Source organism: Phyllobates terribilis, unplaced genomic scaffold, assembly GCF_046119375.1.
Source record: "Phyllobates terribilis strain yellow unplaced genomic scaffold, ASM4611937v1 Scaffold_1__5_contigs__length_1240528914, whole genome shotgun sequence".
Lineage (NCBI taxonomy): Eukaryota > Metazoa > Chordata > Amphibia > Anura > Dendrobatidae > Phyllobates > Phyllobates terribilis.
The window spans coordinates 447826246-447845638 of record NW_027362761.1 but is presented as its reverse complement, the minus strand read 5'-3'; the positions used below and the strand labels follow the sequence as shown (position 1 = coordinate 447845638).

The following is a 19393-nucleotide window of genomic DNA, read 5'->3' as shown; positions in this document are numbered from 1 at the left end:
TTAGGTTCTGTCGGTTACTGTAGATGGAAAAAATCGCTCATATTGACTAATGGCACTAACGCTACACAACAAAATCTTCACACACACCAAGCAAAAAATGGTTTCCTGAAATACCTAAGGCATGTTCTTCGTAATGGACTGATCTAATTAATTAAAAACATGAATTATTTTCCAAATATTATAATTGAAATCTTACATATTGTAAAAGCAGCTTTAACTCCAATTTAGATGTTTCTGGGATTCAGATTACAGCCGGTTAGGATAAGAAATACGCTGGCTTGTTCTTTGATACATTATATGGGCATTCAACACAAAGAAACTGTACAGATCAATTTTTATGCAGATGTGTATAACCGAAATAGTGATAAAAATGCTGTCTGAGAATTGAGATCATACATCATGCTTACTACCGCAAGCCAAAACCCCCAAAACATCCACTTTTGCTAACCCCACCCTTTGGCGATCCAGTTTGCAGAACTGTGGACCAAATAGAGATTGTTGGCAAACATGCAACACTAATGTTCCCTTATGATCATTCTTTTTTACAGGATCCAATACATGGTTGTTTTTTTTCTTTTTTACCTAAACATGGCTGTAACCTAAATTGATAGGCCATATCACTTAGGACATGTGAAGTCTCCAGCCACCGGCACTGCCTTCACCGACTATATACTGTAGACAATAGGAGTATACAACAAACACATGAAGCATAATAAGTCATTGCAGAAACAAACTATTACCGCTTAACAGGTAGTTTAATCTAGACAGCGCATAGCTAAATGCAGATCTACTTCCCTGCAATGCCTGTTCTGCATTTACACTGCCTTCTACTGAAAATCAAAAGCACATGGGCCGCTCATAGCTGACTTCATAAGAACAATGGGAAACAAACCTTTGAAGCCTTTCTGAATTTATATAGAAGGTGCTTTCAATTTAATTTATGGTACCAGTGTTTCTAGCTGCCCAGACATTGGATGTACTCAGTGAATTTATAATGTTTAATGATGATGTTCTGGCCTCTGCCCTGGTATTAAAAAGAGCTGTTATGGTACATGATTACTGCTGGTGCGCATACTCATCAGGCACTAATAACGAGATGTCACATTCCCAAAAAGTGAGATTCTTGGAAGAAGCCTAGTGCAGACCACAACTGGAAGGTTTCCTGGTCAGAATCTGCATCAGAGGAAAAGGCTGGAGATAGAGCATGACAGATGTTCCATTAGCGCTAATCACACCGCGCTTCATTAAAGGGAGAATAGAATAATCTGTTTATAAGTAGGGTTTATTTCCCCTTTGTGGGCAGCACAGCATATGGAGATGATTTGGAGTGTGGGGGATACATGCACGTTCAGCAAATTTATATTTCAAAATAATGTATGTTTGGAGCAGATACACTAACAACCTTGGCATGGTCTTGGACATCAACAGCAACCATATCATCAGTGTCGCCTAAGCTTAAAGTGCTGCTCCATTTCTTATAAATGATGTCTGGCTTTAGTGTCAGCACATGTAAAATCTTGCACTTTTGTACTTTATACCTGTTTTGTGGGTTTTACTTCTCTTCAGCTTACTTTAAATAGGTCAACGAGATGCTGCTGACAGAACTGTGTCTGTGCTACAGAAATGCAGAGTTGGGGGCTGTGCGTCTAGATCGAGGGTACACCGCTAGTGATTCTGCGGTCACATGCAGCCTCTAATGCCATTCTGTGTGGCCCCCAACCAACAGGATACATATTCAGCTACGTCTATGACATGATGGTTCAGAAAGATACAGCTGTCTATAGAGATTAGATGGCAGTAGACATTAGTGCCAGCTCTGTTCGCGTTTCATGCACTGATCATGAATTTCAGTGCATGACATGAAGGATATCCTTACATGTGAGCACTCACTGGATATGCCACACGTCTGATGGGTTCGGCACTCCAGGAGGTGGAGGAGAAATGGTAGAGTTTTGGTTACACATCCACGCTGTTTGTCCATTGCAGTTTATGGGAGTTGAAAAATTCTGTGTAACTCTCATACACTATAATAAAGATTGCTTGTGCATATGAAAGTCTGCTCTTCTCTGGGATATGAAACAGGGGAGCAATTGACCCCCAGAAGTGGAACCCTCATTCGGGTCTGGCTTCAGGTCTTTCAACTACAGAGTCCCACTAGGCCCCTGTTCACATTAAACTTTTCCTCCTCACATTCCAAGAGCCTGAGGTGTACAAACAGTAAGCCCCCAAGCTGCTGTGACAAGGCCATCGCCACTCCGTCATCATGCTGTGGGAAGTGGGCACTGGAAGGGACACCTCCACCCATTTCCAACCTCTTACATGCCACTTCCATGATTGACAGTGGCATCTAGGGAGTCAAACTGCTGTAATCGGAGCTGGCACTTGCCCGCAGCACTTGCTCGCTCTCACTCATCATTATTATATATGCCTTAAGTGTCTTTTCATTGCAGCTAATCATTGCCTGTTACCTCGGTATGACCACAGCTTCCATTGATCGGCCGTAGGCAGGACTTCACTGCTGCAGAGTAGAGGGCACCAATAAAGAAAGATAAAATCTGACTGACATGGCATAATGGTATAATTGTCTTCCTCCTTTTATAAATTCACAAGCGTCCTTATCGTATACAAGTTTTAGTATTTTTCATGCATTTTGCGCCCAATACCATTTGCATGGTTGCCCGTTTGTTTTATTATTTCTCTTATGACTTACCGTCGCTCTTGTTCCTCATCATTCTTGTTCCTCCTTGGTCCTCTTTTTTCACATAATTACAATTTTAGTTTCTTGTAATAGGGTTAGTTTAAACTGCACAAAAAAATCCCTTTTTGTTGTGGTTTCTTCTTGGTCATTTCCTAGCTTCTTTGACAAGAATGCACATTTTCTACTGCACTCAAATTTGGCTTTTCATTTCTATAGGTATTGTGGCACTTGTCAGTTTCATCTCTTTTGGGATACATTAGTAAGAGCCACATAATCATGGCTCCAACACATTTGTTAAAATAATACAAAAGTGGCAAACCGCTTTAAAATCAGCCATAATAGTAATGATATCCAAAATGACCATTTATAAGCCATTATTCATCAATCAATAACTGCATTAAAGGGAATCTGTCAGAAATATAAACCCTCTTAGGCAGTCTACATGGACATGCAGGTCATAGAAAGCTGAATAATATGATACCTCGATATCAGCAATTCGATATCTGCAATGAAGGGAGGCATGTTCTCCGGATCTACACGCCATTTAATATTTATCCATTGCTAACAGAAAAGTCACCAAACGTACTGTACAGCCCTACAGCAACCATACAAACATTATCAATCTCAATGTAGAAACATCTACAACAGAATACATAGATCTGAGCTCAGTAACTGATCACTGCTCGTAATACTCCATTTATTTAGTTGTTGTTTTTCCTTTCCATTCTGCACTGAAAGCACTGTCATTTTACTATGTGATAATCAATAGATCGGGTTGTCATGGCCAAGCACCCGAACATCAGATCATCAGGGATCACTTTATAAGTACATTGCAATGTGATGCCCACAGCGACTTTGTCACTTTGGCAGAAGTTACAGCCTCCAAATGGTTTTCTTTAAGGGATCATTCAGATGTCTGCGATTTTTCACATACACAAAAATCAGTTTGCCTTTTATCTGTGTTTTGGATCCGGGTGTCATCAGTGTTCGGTCAGTGGGTTAATTTCTACCATCCGAGTTTCATGAGTGATTTTCACATATGAAAATATAAGTAAATAAATTGCAGTGATTTTCACAGACCCCTAGGGGGCGATTCCTCAAGACTGGTGATTCTCTGAAGAGAAGGAGGCCATGTTAGGGACGAGGTGCATTTTGGAACGGAAGCTTCATTGATGAATCAGGCGAGGTGTGTAGTGGTGTGCACCGCTATGCGCCTTGTCACAAATCTTACTCCAGTCTCTGCTGGAGTAAGATTTGTGGCGTAGATCAACGCCGCTCATCATGAATTTGATAAGCGGGGGTCACCACTCCCCGTCTTACCTCCATCTTGGTGGAGCTGGTGCAAGAATGACATTTAAGGGGTCAGAAGTTGCATTTTTGCGCAACCTTGCGTGATATCAAAAAATTGCACCTTTTCAAACCTTTATTCGCCACAAAATTGCTGAAAAAGCATTAATGAATCGCCCCCATATACTTTAGTGGGTTCTATCAGAAACAAATGAACATAGGTAATGGACGTTTGAATGAGGCCTTGTAGATATCTATCAGTGATTGTATTCTCGCTATAGGAATATTGTATTCTCTTCCTCTGAATTATTCTTTGGTCATCCTCCATACACAACAAATATAAGATCTATTCACAACCTCTCAATAACATTCAAGTTTTTGGAATTGTGAAGATTGTTCCAGAACCTAATCTTTTTTTTCTAAGTATTTCATAGCGGATTTTAAAGTATATTTTGGATCACTGACTTGCTACAATATCCAAACAACTTTTCAGCTTCAGTTTCTTTACTGACGGTGGAATATTGGCATCCTGGATTGATTTCTATTTGGTGAAATCCAATGCTTAGAAGTTGCCAAATGTTAGATTCCATTTTCCACTGTGATGAATCCAGCAAATAAATAGAAATAGTACATTAACTCTGCTTTCTCTGGGGTAATTAATGGAGCAGAGATCAAGAATGCACATTTCCATTCCATTCAAGATGGGGTTCTACATTGCCTGGTCCTCAAGATTGGTGGAGATCACAGTTCTCTGACCTCCAGAGATCAGCAAGTAATTCCCCATCTCCATGATAGGGGATAACTTGTTATTTTGGATATCAACCTTTATCTAGTCTGTCTAATTTGTGTATTGTTCATGTTTTTATCATTCTCCATACTTTTCATTTTTTGTTGAGAGGACCAACCAAACAAAACTCCATATTTTTAGCACAGTTTTCGGTGGACAAGAGGTTTTAGTATGTCTGCTATTGGAGTGCGAGAAAACCTTGATCGCCTCCTTGTGGAGATTAAATATAGTTGATAGGTATAGATCAAATATACGACCCATATGTTGTCTACCGTCATTTAACTGAAATATTGAATGTTCTTTTACATACATTTTAAACATTATTTTGCTATTGCTATTATACAGTGCCCCATGGTGTTATACAGGGTAAAGTTTCCGCCTTGAGAACAGTACCAAGTCAGCGTAGGGAAACATATAGGCCACTCAATGCTCTTCTGGGAATTTAAATATACAATTATCCTCTTCAGAGAGGAAGAGGACAGGAACTCTAGTGCCACCTATTGGATGTAGCAATGCTAAAAGTCAATTTCGACCTTGCCACATGACTTAGAATAAGAAGCCAAACCAGACTCCATTTACAGGCAAGTGTTTCGCGGTGTTTGCCCCTCATTAGTATAAGGCTTTTATCCTAAATCATGAGGCAGAACCTTTTAAATGGTCGATATTGACTTTTAGGATTGTTAAATTGAAAAAATAAAACAGAATACTCAGGGGGAACAGCAAAGAATTGCCCACTTCTGACCTGGTGATATGTCAACTTTAGAGTTGTTGTCCAAGAGCAAATGACTTAATGCCAGCCAATCTCAGTCAAGATCATTGAGCAGGAGGTTGGACCAGATGACCCTGGAGGTCCTTTCCAACTGTAACATTCTATGATCAGTAGTCAGACCATCGGTGGTCAGTTAATTGTTTTATTAGGGTATATGCGTGGTAGTTAGAATATTGCCCATCTTAGGACTTTATGTGAGCTGGGAGAGAAGTATGCGCAAACAATGGCTCTCACTTTGGAGGATTGGCTACCTATTGAATTCAGTGGGCATCTGCATAATCCCATGGCAATAACAGGTGACCACTGAGACTTACAGAAGCAGTAGGGAGCAGCTTTAGGAAAGGGATTTTTCTCATGCCTCTATATCACCATAGCCCATAGAGTACATTAATGTTATTATTGGTTTTCTCTGTTACTGTTGACCCCAAGCTGATGTTTTAGTGAGACATCTCTTCAATATAAGACTGTTAATAGGCAGACGAGTGAGTTATCAAAAAAATATTGTTTCTTCTACTGTACTACAGTTGGTTGCCAAAGGCACTTCAAGGGTTATTCCCATTTTCTCCATTTATGGCATATCCCATGGATATGTCATAAATGTACAGTAGGTGCAGATCTCACTAATTAAACCTACACTCATCTTGAGAACTGTGCCCCACTATCAGTGGAGAGGTGGTAGGAACTTGAATTCATTTGTATGGGAATTAGAACCACCTCTCCACCAAAAGAAGTATGAGGGGGTCTTGTTCTCAATATAATTGCAGGTCTTATTGGGGGCCTCTGCATCTGCTGTACACTTATGGCACTTCCTATGGATATGCCATAAATGGATGAGATAAAAATAACCTTTCAAAGAGAGCCTAACAGCATGATTTTGTAATGTAAAGTAAAGTCATGGCTATAATGGAGCTATAATACTGATGACATTGATATCTTCGGTGAAGAAATCCCCTTTGTTCTTCTTTAATCACCATTTGAAGTTTTCTCTAATTAGATTTTGGTGCACATGGGCCGGACTGTACATGGGGTCTTCTCCTCCCTGATTGCCGGCCCCTCTTTAAAGGGAGTATGTCAGCAGTTTTCCAGGGTCAAAACTGCTGGCATCACTAGACTGGAGACCTAAAAGGGTATATTCTGTAAATATTCTTTGTGCACATTGTGTATGTTCTTAGCATCAGCAAAGAGGTCTGCGAAATTATAAGTTATCCAAATATAGCCCCTTCATGCGTAGTGCCCTGGACTCTGTGTTACATGCCTCCACACAACCTACCCCTGATTGAGTTATGGCTCTAGTATCCAACCCGGAGATGGTGAGAAAATGGGATAGACTGGGGGCGTCCAGGGCAGACACCCTGAGGCAAAGCACATGAAAGGGCTGCCTTTGAGGCACTTGTGATCATGGCACACAGAAGGTTACAACTTCTTCTTCTTGATCTTGCAGATCAGACAGAAAGTTTTCAGGTCTCCTATATGGTGCTGTCAGCAGCTGACTCCCCTAAAAGTATCAGCGTTTCATTATGGGGCACTCAAAATATTACACAAGAAACCCCACTATTCAGGGAGATGCAATCACTGCTCAGTTAAGTGGTTTAACTTGTTTTATTAATACATGGGCTCCCAGTGAGTGAAAATAACAAATCCAGTTTTACCTATCATCCCCTGCTCCAGCTCTTTACAGCTGCCTCTGGTGTCGGCTGATTGGCTGCAGCGTTGTTGACATGGGGTCACTGCTGCCACCTATCACTGGGTTCAGCAGCTTGTTCGTCTACAGCCAGCGCTGGGGCAGGAGAGAGTAAGTAAAGCTATGTTTGTTATTTTTGGAAGTCTACGAAGTAAGAAAAAATAATTCAAGGAAAAATCCATTAAATCACAGGGAATAATAATTCTAGAATAACAATTTTATATCTATAGTATATGTATATAATTACAGGATGTGATCAGTGGCACCTATGGTTACCCCAAAGAACAGAAATAAGCTGCTTTATATGAGTTCTGAGGTTCATCATATTCCGCAGTGCTGTACAGAGATTTTCCCAGAAGTGGCCACCACCAGACAAACCATTCAGCACATGTGTCTGCAAACCACAAACATGAAAGATACTTTGCCATTCTCCATAGCAAAAATGTCTGAAATCAGAGCATTACAATGTAACATTGTCCTAAATGGGGAATTCTAACTGTTATGTACTACAAGTGCAATGTCATGATGCAATACATCACTGACTCATACAACCCATTTCCAATTCTACCGTCACTTTTATTGTAACCCCTAATAGACTGTTGGAATCTTGTAAGGACTGCACTGGCTGCATAAACTGTAATGACCGTCTCCCATTCTGAGCTGTGGGGCAAGAGGACACAAGAAAAAGTTTACTTAGTATACAGTACCATATTTTTCGGACTATAAGATGCACTTTTTTCCTACAAAATTTGGGAGGAAAATGGGGGGTGCATCTTATAGTCTGAATGTTGGGGGGGTGTATATATATGTGGAGTGTGGGGGGAGCAGTAGGGGTGGAGGAGCGGGGCACAGGAGGCAGCAGCCGCCTGCAGCCTACACTGTCCCCGCTGCTAAAGAGAATGAATATTCATGGGGCATGGGGAGCACTGAATATTCATGCTCCTTAATAGCGGCACACAGTGCAGCCGCGCTGTGGCTCCTGCTGCTGCCAGAATCGCCTGTGCCCGCTGTTAAAGGGCATAAATATTCAACCTCTCTCCACGCCCATGGGCATGGGGAGGGGGTGAATATTCATGCCCTTTAATAAGCGGGCACACGAGATAGCCGGCAGCAGCAGGAGCCGCAGCGCGGCTACGCTGTGTGCCGGCTATGAAGGAGAGTGAAGTCACTGCTCCCCGCGCACACAGTCCCGGCGTGGGGAGCAGTGACTTCCGGCAGCTGATCTCTCCTTGTGAGCCGCGCATGGCAGTGACGTCATGCGCAGCTCACATGGAGAGATCAGTGCAGGCAGACAGGACGCAGTGCTGGAGGAGAGAAGAAAGGTGAGTAGTAGTGTTTATTTTTATTTTTTTTATGTGCAGCATGATGGGGATTAGGGGGACCATGCATACTAGGATAAGGATGAGGGGACCATACATACCAGGGTAAGGATGAGGGGTGCCATGCATACCAGGATAGGGATGAGGGGTACCATGCATACCAGGACAGGGATGAGGGGTGCCATGCATACCAGGACAGGGATGAGGGGTGCCATGCATACCAGGACAGGGATGAGGGGTGCCATGCATACCAGGACAGGGATGAGGGGTGCCATGCATACCAGGATGAGGATTGCTGTGCCATGCATACCAGGATGGGGATTGCTGTGCCATGCATACCAGGATGGGGATTAGGGGAGCCATGCATACCAGGACAGGGATGAGGGGTGCCATGCATACCAGGATAAGGGTGAGGGGTTCCATGCATACCAGGATGGAGGGATGCCAGGCATACCAGGATGGGGATGGGGACCACGTATAAAAAGGAAGGGGGGGGGTGGCATATATACCAGGATGGGGGATATTGTCAGAATTGGGGGACATTACCCCTATACCAGTGTCAGCAGAAGACCCCCTCACCCTTAAAAGTGCATCATGACCACATTTTTTGCTTAAATTTTTTTTATTTTTTTATTTTCCTCCTCTAAAACCTAGGTGCGTCTTATGGTCCGGTGAGTCTTATTGTCCGAAAAATACGGTAGATACTTTAATGAATCTTTCATCTTTAACTGGTTAAAGAGAAGCTCCATCATCTGCATATACATGATCTCCACCAAGTCCCATCATCTGCATATACTTGATCTCCACCAATTCCCACTATCCCCAAGTGCATGATCTCCACCAAGTCCCATCATCTGTATATACATGATCTCCACCAAGTCCCATCATCTGCATATACATGGTCTCCACCAAGTCCCATCATCTGTATATACATGATCTCCATTAAATCCAACCATCCCCATATACATGATCTCCACCAAGTCCCATCATCTGCACATGCATGATCTCCACCAAGCCTAATCATCCACATATCATCTTTAACCGGTAAAAGAGTAGCCCCATCAACTGCATATACAAGATCTCCACCAAGTCCCATCATCTGCATATACATGATCTCCACCAAGTCCCATCATCCCCATATACATGATCTCCACCAAGTCCCATCATCCCCATATGCATGATCTCCACCAAGTCCCATCATCCGCATATACACGATCTCCACCAAGTCCCATCATCCCCATATGCACGATCTCCTCCAAGTCCCATCACCCCCATATGCACGATCTCCACCAAGTCCCATCATCCCCATATGCACGATCTCCTCCAAGTCCCATCATCCCCATATGCACGATCTCCTCCAAGTCCCATCATCCCCATATGCACGATCTCCTCCAAGTCCCATCATCCCCATATGCACGATCTCCTCCAAGTCCCATCATCCCCATATGCACGATCTCCTCCAAGTCCCATCATCCCCATATGCACGATCTCCTCCAAGTCCCATCATCCCCATATGCACGATCTCCACCAAGTCCCATCATCCCCATATGCACGATCTCCTCCAAGTCCCATCATCCCCATATGCACGATCTCCACCAAGTCCCATCATCCCCATATGCACGATCTCCACCAAGTCCCATCATCCCCATATGCACGATCTCCACCAAGTCCCATCATCTGTATATACATAATCTCCATTAAATCCCACGATCCCCATATACACGATCTCCACCAAGTCCCATCATCCGCATATACACGATCTCCACCAAGTCCCATCATCCCCATATGCACGATCTCCACCAAGTCCCATCATCCCCATATGCACGATCTCCTCCAAGTCCCATCATCCCCATATGCACGATCTCCACCAAGTCCCATCATCCCCATATGCACGATCTCCACCAAGTCCCATCATCCGCATATGCACGATCTCCACCAAGTCCCATCATCCCCATATGCACGATCTCCTCCAAGTCCCATCATCCCCATATGCACGATCTCCACCAAGTCCCATCATCCCCATATGCACGATCTCCACCAAGTCCCATCATCCCCATATGCACGATCTCCACCAAGTCCCATCATCCCCATATGCACGATCTCCACCAAGTCCCATCATCCCCATATGCACGATCTCCACCAAGTCCCATCATCCCCATATGCACGATCTCCACCAAGTCCCATCATCCCCATATGCACGATCTCCACCAAGTCCCATCATCCCCATATGCACGATCTCCACCAAGTCCCATCATCCCCATATGCACGATCTCCACCAAGTCCCATCATCCCCATATGCACGATCTCCACCAAGTCCCATCATCCCCATATGCACGATCTCCACCAAGTCCCATCATCCCCATATGCACGATCTCCACCAAGTCCCATCATCCCCATATGCACGATCTCCACCAAGTCCCATCATCCCCATATGCACGATCTCCACCAAGTCCCATCATCCCCATATGCACGATCTCCACCAAGTCCCATCATCCCCATATACATGATCTCCACCAAGTCCCATCATCTGCACGTACATGATCTCCACCAAGTCCCATCATCCCCATATACATGATCTCCATCAAGTCCCATCATCCCCATGTACATGATCTCCACCAATTTCCATCATCTGCATGTACATGATCTCCACCAAGTTCAAAGCCCACAATTTAAACCACACAATAACGAGGTAAAATATGTATAGTTGCGGAGCAACTACAAGTATCAGCATAACCAGTCAACCCCAACTTGCTGCTCAGCTCTCTGGACAATTATAGCATGTGTTAACCAAGGAGCCAGAAATGTGTCTACACAGTGTCAAAATGATTATATAATGAGACCCTCGGAAACAGAACAAACCACCACAAACCACAGCTAGAATAATTGCTATATAACAATATGAAGAAGTAAATAAACAATTGGATTATGTATACAGTTCTGGGATTGGTTTTGCTCAGCATTGCTAGGAGTCCTGCAGCCAGGGCATGCTGGCCCTTGTAGTTTTTCAGAAGCTGCACAGATGTAGGATGTCTGAGCAGGCAGCTTGTGGGACTAGAAGTCCCTAACTTCTTCCTATGCCAGTACAGCAGATATATGAACATAAAATCATTAAAAAAAAAAAAAATCACAATTATAATCCCATGTTCTATAATGCAAATCAAGTGTGTTCTTCATGTAGCCATATACATGGTATGCAGTCCATCCACAGCACCTGTGCCTGTCTCTACCTCTGCATACACTACCTGCAGACTATTCCTAATCTATATATCATGCAATGCTAAGTAAATAACCAGAATAGCAGGTGGCCAATACACAAAGTAACAAATGTAATTATATGAAACATAAACTGAATTTATAGTAAGAGACTGCTATAAATGACAGATGCATCAATTTGCCAGTTCCTATAAGTGCATCCATGTGATTGCACTACATTGCAGCCATGATCCCACAAGTAGTGTGATAAGTTTTCGGTCCTACTTACAGTCTTTGAACACCATGCTGGGGTCACTTTGTGGCAGCACCTGGGTGACCAGGATCTGCAGGGAGTCTAGGGTCCTGTCCATGTTAGCTGGCTCCCCTTCTTGCAGCTGCATGCACTGTACACTGTCCTCATGCCTGGATTATCCCATCTCTGCACTCAATGTGTGCAGTTCATTGATGCAGTGGATTAAGGAGAACTCTCTTTTAACATCTGCCAATCAGGCATTGGCCAGAATCTAAAGCCCCTCAGGGGGTCCTCCTCCCTGGCTTGCTTATCTTTGTTGTAGGCTGAGCTAATTAGCTGTATGACTGGGCTGACAGATCCATTCCCACTGCTTCTCTCTGTGAAACACACCCACCTACAGGCCAAGCTGCAAAATCCCAGGCATTCCTCTGTTCATACCCTCCCACAAGCCTTCTGTATTCAGCAGGAAACAACCAGCCTTTATTCCACTTTACTTCAAATAGTTTCTCTTTCCATTTTGTAGTTATTTCTTTATTTACAAATCATAATAAATATAATTATTTTGAATATTACAGGATATTTCCTTATTTTGCATTCTTCTAGCAGTAAAATAGTAAACAATGTGAATAAATTATGGCCATTCATAAAGAACTGAATTCATGGGGTGCAGGGCAAAGAAGGCATCAGGAGCCTGGCATCAGGAGGCCAGTGAAGGGAATGTGGCAGTGACAGGGCTACACAGTATACAGGAATAAATAAGAACTATTATTATAGTCAGTTATCATTGATTTTTGTGCTTCTAATTTGTCAGGAACATTTTTTACTGGTTATGATTTTAGAGTAAGTAATATATACTAAGATACCAATATGGCCCATAATCAGCAGCAATCACTGGGAACTAGAAAAGAAAGATTACAATCACAATCACCTGCTCAAGCTCCTCCATCTAAAAAAAAAAAAAAGTATAGATGCATCCAGTTTTTTTTTTTACAGACATTGGAAAAAGTCTCTTCTTTACAGACTGTCCAAATAGAGGCAGCCCGGGTGCAGGCGATGGTACAGTTGCTAATCATTTGCTATCTGGACCTTTATATGGGGATGTTATGCCCTTTACCCACTGATAATGAGCTCATCATGAATATGTGGACTGCTGCTCACTGCTCTGTACTGAATAAAGTGTACTTCTGGCCAAGCTACAGCATATTCATACATAGCAAACATACTGCTGAGGTCAGCGAGCCTCTCCTCAGTGCATGCGGCTGTCGGAAAGGGCCGAACGAAGTAGGTGACAGGTTCCCTTTAATAGAAAAAATATGGTAATTGATATGTATGTTAATAGACCTCATACATACCACGGCTAAGGCTGCCCATAGACTAATGTCGGCCAAACCCGGGTTTGGTCGACAATCTAATGTGTATGGCGGCTCTGGTTAATTGATGTTTGAGGGAGTTGTCAATTGGGTATGTCCAATTTTGGACTGACTATTGCATTTTTCTCCCGAAGATAAGGTGCCGACTGAAGTATCAACCAGCGGCTTCTCATAGAGGAATCAGGAGCGCTTAATGAAAACGAGCACTCCTGTGTATGGGTCAGCTGTGTAGGAGTTGGTTGAAAGGGTTGTCGACCGAAAGATCAAGCCGACAGCCATCAAATGTGTATGGGGACCTTAAAGAGAAGCTGACAGGTCCACCATACCCTCCAAACCCACCAGCATTTGTATATTCCTTTCTACATATCCCGCCTAACAGTCCCTTTATACTGTTTGACACATATACAGAAGAAGCGAAGAATATATGTTCTGGTGGCTGATCTTCCGCTCCTCCATGGACGTCAGCATCTTCTTCGCTTCTGGACATGCACCTGACGCCTCTGAAGCCGGAAAGCGTACACCTGGCTTCAGAGACTCAATGATCTGTGGGAAAGAAAGCCGTGCGCATGCGCAAGATTTGCAGTGAGCCGCTGATGGTGCCGACTAAATCATGTTATCATGTCCACAGGGGAGTGATAACAAGCGGAGAGGGACGACTAGTCAAAAGGAAATTTGCACAATAAAAACGGACTGTAAAAATACTTTTTCAAACATCTGTTTGTGTCAAACAGTATAAAGGGACTGTTAGGCAGGATATTTGTGGCGCTCCTGTGGGTCCAGTCGCTACAGAGGTATTGCATCTCACCCAGAGGTGTGGTACCCTACTCTCAGGTAAGGAGGGAGTACTACCTGGGACCCACACACCCACATCCAACATACTTCACTTCAGTAAGGAAGGGCGAGATTTCTCCTAAGGGAGAGCACAGTCCCTGGTCCCTAGCTGGAGGGTGGAACTAGGTAGAGGAGGTGGGTGGAAGAAGAAGCTCAGGGGAGCACCGACAGGAGGAGTATAAGTAGAAGGGGAACCATCTAGAAGCAGTCAGTTGTGAGGAGAGAGAGTCAGGAGGAGCTCTGCTCAGGAGGAGTGGAGAAAGGAGCAGGGCCCTGTGAGAGAGGCCCGGGAGAAGGAAAGAGAGAAGAGAGGAGCAGTGAGAAGGGCTCCAGGAGGACCAAAGGGGATCCCAGGGGCACGGTGAGTGCGGATGCCACCCGTGCACCCGAATCCACGCTGACGTGGAGGGATCAGGCTGCAGAGAGGGGACCGGCCCCTAAACTAGTGGAGAACAACCAGGCTCAGCTAGATAACTGGAGGCTGCTGCGTTTTCAAGGCGCTGCAGCCAGCAGCCACAATTACATCGCCGAAAAGGTGGCCGCATATGGTCCAGGGGATTGCACGTCGCCTGACAAGGCCCGAGGCCACTGGCTTGGGACACTGATCGTGAGGCGCAGGGCAGGAGGGTGAGAGCCAGCGCAGAGAGACGACCGGGAAAGATACATAGAACGGGGTCCCGTTAAGTGCTCCTGTGGTACCTGAGAGATTGCTGGATCCCTACTCCGGAGGACACAGGACGACGTGGGCGGTTACACACCGGTAACTGTAACCTGGAGTCTTGAACAACTGTGAGTAAAACCTGAATACTGCACCCCACTGTGTCCTTGAATAATTGCTGCGCCATTACCAGCCCTGCACTACACTGCACAGCAAACATCTACCTCATCAAATCATCACTGCACTGCCCTGGAGCTTATCTCTGCCTGTGGAGAGCTGAACCAACTCTGCTGTGTCACCATCAGCTCCAGAGGATCTGCACCCCAGCGGCGGCCCCATATAGCCGCATACCACAGGTGGCGTCACGAACATTATCTCTCAAAACTTTATTCCCCTTTTCTTCACCTTTAATTGACCGCCCTGGGTCACGGACCGGGTCACTGCCACCATGACATCCCCCAACATCGACCGGCACGGCTACCGAGTACCCCACGGCCCAGGGGGCGAGCCATATTTAAAAAGGAATATACAAATGCTGGTGAGTCGGAGGGCATGAGGGACCTGTCAGCTTCCCTTTAAGAACGTCTGTTGCATTTTGAGAACCTCTGAGAAGTAAGGGGGACCACTTTCATCTTCAAAGTGGCAATTAGCTTCTGTCATAGACACATAAAAGGGTGCTTTATGATGAGTTATTGGACTGTAAATGGCGCATGTACTGTTCTTACACAGGGTCCTCTTCAGACTATGTCCGTTTCTGCTGTTTTAGATAATGACATTTTAAACGTTAAAATAAAATTAGATGTTTTATTCACATGAGGTGGAACAACTTTTGCAATTTTTTTTTTACCTCATACAGCTGCATAAATGAAAAACTTATTTCTGTTGACATACTGACAGGCAGAATAGTTGTATTTGACCCTGACACTTTTTCTTAACTTGGACTGCACAGTCCAATGACTGGATAGTCACGTTAAGGACAAAATTCTCTTTGTCCGCAACAAAATATATGAAAATAATATTGCACCTTTGGCTTTTACGGCAAAAATTCCAAAGTAGCAAAAACATCACTAAAATTTACCCTGAGAGCCAGATCAAAAAGGTTTATAAATGCTGGCAGGGGTGGACACAACATTGGTGCAACCTGTTCACCCGCACCAGCCCAAGAGGAAAGGGGGCTCATTTCCATCTTCAAAGCAGACGCCAACTAGAGTCTACCTGCATCTCTCTTTAGAACATTGCAAGATGCGGTTAAGACTCTAGTCGGCATGACACCGTAAGTATGCAAATCACATACTTGTGGTCATGTGACGACAGCCAGAATCGGCAGGTGGTGCCGAATCCCAACGGTGTGTCCATTACACACCATTAGGATTTAGCAAGCGACAGCATTTGCCGAATATTTCACCACAGGTGGACAAGGTACTTTGGTCGGTCTAAGTGTTTTTTCCTGGCCTAATGGGAATCTATATATGCGAATTTACTCCACATAGTTGCATTTGACCACGGGTGAGGTGGTGTGTGGTGCTTTGTGGTATCTGGCACCAAAACTTTTAAAGCAGATCCATGAAAGTTGTTATCTTGAATTTTTCAAAATTCTGCAGAGGTTAGGGATAATTGTAACATAGAGAAAAAAGTGTTACTTACCATTCCTGACCCCCATGTTATGTTCTCCAGAAGGATTGGAATAGATGATGTCCCAACAATCAGTCACGTGAAAGATGAGGCTGCTGGTCATCACTTCTTGAAGGATTACATCTCGATCATCACACACCTGACGGTTGGGACACATCACTACAGGTCCTGGTGGAGACTAGTGGAGTGAACTGGGAATTGGGGTGGTAAGTAGCACTTATTTTTTAAAATTTATAAGGATCCTATTTTTCTGCATATTTTTGAAAATCTGAAAATCCCCTCTAAATACTGTAAGTTGTAAAGACCAACATGGTTTTGCTCTTACGACAAATGCTTGGCTTGAGAGCTGTGGAATTTGGAGGCCAGGTCAACATTTTCTTGCATTATCCGACTGAAAGAGACCCCTGTTATTAGGCAATACTATGGGCGGCTAGGACCGGACTTGGTCTGTATGTTTACATGGGTGGCAAGTGTAAAACATTCACAAGGTTTCCCAGCATAACATTGCTAACAGTATCACACAGAAACTGGAAATAAGCAAGCTGACAGAGACAAAGTGTCATGTCTTCTCCAGGTAAGTGACCATCCAAATGATGTCAAATGAAACATGATTCATCCAACCAAGGCTTGGTCTGGGCCAAGGATCTGCACGGCCAGGCGGACCAATCTGCATCTACGCAACTTCGTATGCAACAAGCTGTGATGCACTGGTTGTTCCGGCATCTTTCTATCATAGTTAGGCCAGTTTCATACATCAGTTTTTCTTTTTTTGCAGTTGTGAAAAACAGACCAATTTCCATGAGTGTTTTGGATCAGATTTTCACCAAAGTTTCAGTTGTACAGTCAGTGTTTCATCACTTTTTCTAATATTCAAAAAAAAAACAGAAAAAGATTTCTCAAGCCAGCATTGTCAAGAAGTCAATAAAAAATGGACAGCAACAGGATACAATCAGGTAGCCATCAGTGTGCTGATGAGTTTTCCCCTGACCCATGGAATTGCATGGGTGATTTGTGACAGGGATCAAAATTGGAAATCTCGGCTTTTATTTTTTTTTGCACACACTTGGTCTGCAGACATATAATGGGTAAGTGTTCTATCTGTGAAAAAAGCGGCTAGAAAGTATACAAGAAAATCGGGCTTATGAAAGAGGCCTTAGCATTAGCTTTTTCAGCAATATTTGTTATGGTTGGCTCTTCTGTGTGACTGGGCCAGACAGCCTTTGCTTCCCACAGGCATTATTAGACCATGGGAGCCCGTTAAAGTGTCACCAGTTGTCTTTCTTGGACCACTTTTGTAAACCAGGAACAACCCAAAAGACCTGGCATTGTGGGAATGCTCTGGCCCAGATACCTAGCCATTGCAAATGGTTCTTGTCAAAGTCGCTCAGAACCTTTTTTTCAATCAATTTTTCTTTCTTCCAACACAACTATAAGAATTAACTATTCACGTGCAGCCTAATATATTATTATTATTTATTATTATAGCGCCATTTATTCCATGGCGCTTTACATGTGAAAAAGGGGTATAATACAAGAACAATTACAATAATCTTGAACACAATGTGACAGCGACTGGTACAGGAGGAGCGAGGACCCTGCCCGCGAGGGCTCACAATCTATCCAACCCCATGACAAATGCCAATGAGACAAAAATAATTGTATTCAGTTCAGCTGTTAGTGGTTTTATAGTTATGAATTTATATATACGTACATATATACAGTAAGTCTTCCCTTAATACTGGCTCAGATCTATATTTTAGTTTCTGAATGGCTGTTACATACACCAGTCACATAACTTTTTCCAAATGCCCAAAACAGCAACTGTTTCTGGAGGACATCTGGGGTACCAGTCTATAAAACACATGGAAATAGCATATAAGATTTAGTTCCTATAATTAAGGACCAGTAATTGTTCCAATATTCATAATTGGCTGAATTCAGCAGCTGGCCTCTGGCAAATATGGAGTGCAAGGAAAATTCTTTCTGTGTAGATTTTTGTATATATGTTCCAGAACAGAAGCAAAAAAAATAGTATTTCCAGCAAGAAAGTTTTGAACAGAGCCATCCGGAAGGATATGTCTTAGCAGTGGGTGCACGTGACTGAGAATATTTAATATTTCATACATATTCTATAAAGATTTGCTCTGGGGTAGCATCCAAATCCAGGAATATAGCTGTCACATTCAGCAGCTATCTCTGCTAATCAGAATGTAATATTGTCTGTGCTCTGTATGGTCTGCCACTCTTTGGTGGTGGGCAGAAGTACAAAACATTATGAGTCCTGGTTGCCAATGGGACCACCTACTCCTTGTAAAAAGTTTTTACAGACGGAGAGGAGAGAACATGCAGATGCAGGATAAGTGGATGCAAGGGAATTACTAAAGTCAATGGACACAGGAAATGCTGTTCTGCTCAAGGCTAAAGTCTTTACCAGAGAAGGGAACATGAAGAAGTCTTTTCCCGGGATTGTGCTATGCTTTCCAGAGCTGGAAGTAAACAGCTTGAAACAAGTCTTTTTTAATCTGTTAAGGAGCTGAGGATATTGTTTCATTGAACCATCAAAGAACATATTTCCCCATAAGCATTTCCTCGCGGCAGCGCCAACTAATCCTCCATTGATGGTTCCTTTCCAGTCTCATTGACCATTCCGTATCTCCACTCCATGTTTAATAATGGTGCGGTTTAACATTTTCAATGAAACAGGAATACTGGAGCAGCTGCCACTCATCTGACCTTCTACTTAATTATTAGTGTCCCCATAATTACATGTATTTAAACATTTCCTTTCTTTTAGATATTATCTTCTGATGGATCAAAGCAGGCAGTAGTTTAAAAGCCCGGATGGAAACATATCCAGTACTAACAAAAGCTTCACGTGGAGGACACTTTCAACAAGGTCTTTCCAGATTTCTAATT

At 43.4% G+C, this 19393-nt stretch overlaps 1 protein-coding gene across 1 annotated transcript in view; it reads right to left on the bottom strand.

Moving 5' to 3' along the window:
* The window catches only part of LIX1 (limb and CNS expressed 1), a 169593-nt gene extending 157222 nt beyond the window's left edge, over positions 1-12371 (bottom strand). The window contains exon 1 of the mRNA XM_073678168.1: positions 12023-12371. Coding sequence (XP_073534269.1) covers positions 12023-12134 — 112 coding nt within the window. The 5' untranslated portion in view covers positions 12135-12371. The remainder of the gene's footprint in view (positions 1-12022) is intronic.
* Between the last annotated feature and the right edge of the window lie 7022 nt (positions 12372-19393).